Source organism: Mytilus trossulus, chromosome 7 (genome assembly GCF_036588685.1).
Source record: "Mytilus trossulus isolate FHL-02 chromosome 7, PNRI_Mtr1.1.1.hap1, whole genome shotgun sequence".
Taxonomy (NCBI): domain Eukaryota; kingdom Metazoa; phylum Mollusca; class Bivalvia; order Mytilida; family Mytilidae; genus Mytilus; species Mytilus trossulus.
Window position 1 is genome coordinate 83,570,389 of NC_086379.1, and position 5,851 is coordinate 83,576,239.

The 5,851-nt window shown below is 32.7% G+C and overlaps 1 protein-coding gene across 1 annotated transcript; it reads left to right on the forward strand.

Annotated features, from left to right (window-relative positions):
• The first annotated feature begins 381 nt into the window (after nt 1–381).
• Nucleotides 382–5,439, forward strand: LOC134726728 (glutamate receptor-like). The gene is made up of 5 exons (XM_063591146.1): nt 382–477; nt 1,103–1,430; nt 2,462–2,679; nt 3,312–3,562; nt 4,835–5,439. Exons 1-5 carry the CDS (start codon nt 382–384, stop codon nt 5,145–5,147), a joined length of 1,206 nt encoding a protein of 401 aa, XP_063447216.1. The 3' UTR covers nt 5,148–5,439.
• The last annotated feature ends 412 nt before the right edge of the window (nt 5,440–5,851 follow it).

Sequence of the window (5,851 nt, forward strand, 5' to 3'; positions counted from 1 at the left end):
TTTGTTGTTATTAATGGTTGTTTACTTTTAAAAACAATCCTTCTCTTTAGTTCCTTAATGTATTTTGAATTTGTCGGATAATGAGCGATTCAAGTTTGTGTATGTTTGACCGTGCAATATTTTCCGCTCTGTTAAGGACAAGTAAACTCATCATAATATGAAATATTTACACGACGTGTGCCAGATATGGAGCAGGATCTGCTTACCGATCTGAAACATCCGAGAGGTTTCATATTCATGATTACTAGTACTTTTGTCTTTTATTATGAGTTATGAGATAGTGACTCCTGCTGACAATGCCTATGGTAGTTTAGAAGACGACGGTACATGGAATGGTATGGTTGGTATGGTTATGCGTAAGGTGAGTTGATTGAGTTTATTATGAGTTACGAGATTGTGACTCCTGCTGACAATGCTTATATTAGTTTAGAAGACGACGGTACATGGAATGGTATGGTTGGTATGGTTATGCGTAAGGTGAGTTGATTGAGTTTATTATGAGTTATCAGATTGTGACTCCTGCTGACAATGCTTATAGTAGTTTAGAAGACGACGGTACATGAAATGGTATGGTTGATATGGTTATGCCTAAGGTGAGTTAACTGAGTTGATTCTTTACGTTTCTTCAGATCAATATTTTTCTAATGTGCAACTACAATTTGAATGGAATGAGGAAGCGGATTGAAATAATAGCATTTAAAAACATACTTAATTTAAGGTACATAAAAATTCAAATACAATTTGATATTAATAATTAATAACCAACACCCCTTTTTGTGTCAATCAAATCATGCCACCATATCCGGTCTCGTTCCAAAAAAAAATAATGCGTTTCCGTTTGTTTTTGTTTGTAACCTTGATTTTTTTCATTGTAAGTTTTAAACACAGGGTAACTATTGTTACCTTATTCTGTACTATAGAGACCAACAATTGCGAAGGTTAAAGATATATAACCATAAAAAAAAGTGAAGTCAGACGTGTCGATAGAGTAAATCCTTCGACAAAATCTAGTCGATTCAAATTTCGAATTGTCGAATAGTTAGACTACAACCTTTATGCAAGATTTATTTTACGACTAGTATATCTGATATATATTCTGTAGGAAGCGGATTTTGCAGCTGGTCCATTTACAATAACCGCCGCTAGGGAATCAGTGATCGACTTCACAAAAACCTACATGGAAGAAGGTGTGGGCATTCTTACACTGAGGCCGCAGGTAGAGGCTAATAAAGAGTACAAAATGTTTAAACCATTGTCTGTTACTGTGTGGATTCTGATTGGTGTAGCTATAATTGTAGTGGGCGTGGTTATGTTTATAGTAAATAGATATAGTCCTTGTTCTACTGAGTTAGAAGAACATCAGCACTACCTAGAGACAGAAAACTTGTCTAGTTCAATGTGGCTTATCTATGGAGCTTTTGTTGAACAGGGTAATACAATTTTTGAAATTAAATTAAAATTCATGATGGACGGGAATTTCATATACTTTCACATTCTAATCATGTCAGATAAAGTATTAGTCTGAGTTTGTTTAGGAGTAAGATGGGCTTAAAGGGAAACAAAAATATGAGAACCTTTGTAATTTCTCTATCTATCTAGCTTACAAATATGCAGCCGATGTATGCCATCTTATACAAACCATGTTCAATATTAACATACCATCAAGCTTTTAACTGAAGGACAAAATAAGATAATTAAAACGTGTTGCAAACCGATAAAATAAAAATGATCGAGCATTATTTACACAACCTCAATTCGAAAGAGTAGCTAGCATTTTTTTACCATTTGGCATTGGTCCTAGTTCTATCAAGTTTGTTGATATATTCTCAAGACATTTTAAAAAACGTTTATATACAAGTTGAAATGTATCCGTAATGTGTTCAAATTCATTTCTAAATCGTACGTAGCTGTTAGGCCTTTTAGCTTTTTTATTCAAGCGTCACTGATTAGTCTTTTTACACGAAAAGCGCGTCTAGCGTTTACAAAACTTAATCCTGATATCTATGATAAGTTCATTTACATCAATTTGTTTAGAACACATTACTGCAAAAGAGGGACGAAAGATATTAGAGTGAGAGTCAAACTGTTTTCTTTAGTTAAAGTGCAATGAAAACGATTCGCGCGACCAAGAAAGTCATTTAACATATACTCTGAAATCAAATGGTGATGATAGCAAAATTCATATCTTATATTAAGGTAACCCCCCACTACACACACACACAATAATTACATAATGTAAAATAATATGAAAAACAAAACAAAACAAATATCAAGATAAAGATAGAACGACCTTATGTTTCAAATCTATTTAAACATAACGGCGTCCTTTAAAATGTTCTTGCTGTCATTTTAAATTTGTAGAATTTATATCACTGCATTTTTACCTTTACTGTTATCTCATGAGGTGACTAATGTAGGTCGTTGTCGTGCATGTTAACTGTTGATCGTTGTTATTTTTCAGGAGGAGATGCTCAGCCTAGATCCTTATCAGGCAGAGTTATGTTAAGTTTCTGGTGGATCTTTACTATTTTGATGGCAGCCACATATACAGCCAATCTTGCTGCCTATCTGACTGTGACGATAATAGATTCACCAATCAACAGCCTAGAGGAACTGGCTAGACATGAAAACATTCGACCATTGATATTTACTGGAGCGAATCTTCATACTTTGTTTCAGGTAGTCATACAAGGTGTAATAGTCAAGGATAACAAATGATTCGGTTTATGTTGTCTGAAATAATAGGATTAAAAGACCTATATTCCTGAGACACATAGTAAATAATGGCAACATTAGTCTACTGGTGGTTAACAGAAAGACAGAATATACCAAAGGAACATTCAAACTCATACGTCGAAATTGAACTGAAAACTTCTTGGTTAGAAAAAAACACATCAACAGACAAACACAAAAACATAAAAACTAAACAACTTAAACCATAATGTTGGCAGATACTGCCCCAAGTGTAAAATTGGACCTTGATACTGGTGTTAGAACAATCCTTTTCAAATCTTATAACACGATTACGAAGATGAAATAGAAATTTCAAGAATAGTGCTCAGGAAACTGCTACAACCTCAAAAGAAGCAAACTCGTTTACATGAAATAAAAATCTTTATCAATAGAATATCACACAAATGCTTTTGAAAGAAAGTCTTGCTTTACTAATAAGTATATTCTTTTGGTTATGTTGTGTATTCATCTTTATGAAAAACTAAAAAAAGGACACTTCACAAAATATTAAACAAAATACAAAATTCCAGTGCAAATGTGAAATAACATATACTTTTTTCAAGTTATTTTATTTGTAGACTGCAAAAACGTCAGTTTACAGACAAATATGGTCAAAAATGGATGATATGCCGAAAGCTAATCATTTAGAAACGATATTAAGCTATGTAAGGACAAATGAATATGCATTATTATTAGACCACTCTGTTCTTGAGTACATCATGCTTCAAGATTGTAAAACCTACGCTGTGGCTGACGAAACATTCAACAAAGCAGGGTATGGATTTGTTCTACCAGAACATTCTAATTATTTGAATGCTTTTAACATAGCGTAAGTTTGTGATTATTTATTCTATATATATATATTTATTGCATTTTTTGCAACTTTTACATGTATGGACAACATAACGGCTTGGTTAAACGTAACTTAATATGAAAACTCCGTGGCTTTAAACAGACAAACAATAGTACACAAAAACACAACATAGAAATATAAAGACTAAGCAACAAGAACCCAACCAAACAACCGGAGTGATATCAAGTACTCCGGACGGGTAATCCGTTTCTATTCCACATGAAGTTCCCGTCATGTTGCTCAAACTATTTCAAACCCAAAATAGTAAAATTCAGTAGGTCACCATGTTTTTAAAAAAGAATAATCACAAAAATACTTAACATCGAGGAAAATTGAAAATAGAAAGTTCCTAATCAAATAGCCAAACCTGAATCTGAAACACATCAAAGTTATGGTAACAAATGTCACATTCCTGACTTCGTACAGAAATTTTCTTTCATAGAAATTGGTGGATTGAATCTTGTTTTGTAGCTAGACAAACCTCTTATTTGTATGACAATCGAATCAAATTCCATTATATTGACAACAATGTGTGAACAAAATAAACGGACACATTGAATACTTGAAATCGTCAAAAATAAGGGTACAGCAGTCAACATTGTGTAGTAATCTTAATAACTTTAAAACGAGCAAATATGTAACAAAGAATCACGACAAAGTGTGTTGACAAAGCAGATTCGCAAAAATGGAGGACAAGAATGCAAAATACAATAGCACATTAACATTATGACGGGATGTATAAGTACAGAGACACGTCATAATTATCAAAGGAACACAAAAACTATTTGTCTCCAACAAATACCTGCTCGACGTCAGAAATATGGCCTTTGGTTTTCACTTTTTTTTTAACGGAAAATCTTCAGTCTTTCCGTTTTGAATTTCCTCGGAGTTCAGTATTTTTGTGCTTATTTTTCTACGCTACCTCTGATACATTTGTATGTAATATGTAAAGTTGATCGAATGTTCAAACTGTATATCTAAGAGTTTTAAATTCAAACCAATTCAAACAAATCACTAAATTAAAATTCAAACGTAATATGTATAAAAAAAAACAACCACTAACAAAGTTATTTTCAACATGACTTACTGATACATAGATGTACAGAATATGACATTTAATAACCATTCGTTTTATGCGTTTGTGATTTTGATTTTGACATCCGAATACGGACTTTCCGGTTTGTTTTTTACCTTGGAATTCGGTATAATAGTATTTTAATTATTTCAAGGGTATAGATTTTTTTACAGGATCATGAAGATGACAGAAGCAGGACTAATACAAAAATGGCGAGAAATATGGTGGCCTAAATCGGAATCTGACAGCTGTACAAGCACAGATAGGTCTGGATCTGCCCAGTCACTTGGATTGGATAGTTTATATGGCCTTTTCTATGTATATTTCGGTGTTGTCGGTATTGCAATTCTATCATTTATAGTAGAATTACTCTGTAGTACCAAAACTTGTCGACAGTGCATGTCCGTTGCTTTAGTTAAGTTCAGTTCGTTTAGGGGGAAAGTAGATGACAGAAGCCGAGCTAAGACGGCAAAAGAGGAAAGTTAAATCAGGAACTGGGATTTTTTACATATAGGAATGTGGTGTGATATAACCTTTTATTGTTGTTAAATATTAAAAATATATATCTGAAATCAAGGATTTAAAAAATCAGAACCCGAAGCAAACGAATGAGATATTAATCTTATTTCGTCGATTATTCATTATTCGAAAAGCAAAATTTCGGAATATCGTATCAAATAGGATATTTACATATACTACATATACAGCGATGTTGTAATGTTTCTGCAAAAACTAACTTTTTTTCATGAACCCTTATTGTTACATTCTAGATGTAAGTCAAAATAAACGAAAGAGTTAAAAGAATAAGTGGTGTCCTTTATTGCGAGTTTGATTGTTGAATGCGTATAATAGTTAAATACCTTTGCATTATTTATTGACATGGCATCATCTCTTTTATGTGATGTGACGTTCAAGTAATAATTTTTAAAAAAGAAAAAATTGGAATGAAAACAGTCAGTTCACGTACGAATGCCGATTTTTAATTGAAAACTGGAATATAAATGTGTTACTTGTTTTGAAAGAGGGTTTGTATATGACTGAGTGCTGAATAGCATTCGCAATTTTTATGGAAAAATGTAAATAAACTCAGCATGAGACATTATGATTGACAATTTATATACCAAACCAGTGTTTCCTTATCGAATAACTGTCTTTGAATTGTTAAGAAATACTGCAAGCGTATGATACAG

Excerpts from the sequence above, each read along its gene's own strand:
- LOC134726728 (XM_063591146.1), top strand. The coding sequence starts at position 382 with ATGAGTTACGAGATTGTGACTCCTGCTGACAATGCTTATATTAGTTTA. Across the intron at positions 1,431-2,461 it reads TGGAGCTTTTGTTGAACAGG|GAGGAGATGCTCAGCCTAGA; the intron begins GTAATACAATTT and ends GTTATTTTTCAG. Across the intron at positions 3,563-4,834 it reads TTGAATGCTTTTAACATAGC|GATCATGAAGATGACAGAAG; the intron begins GTAAGTTTGTGA and ends ATTTTTTTACAG.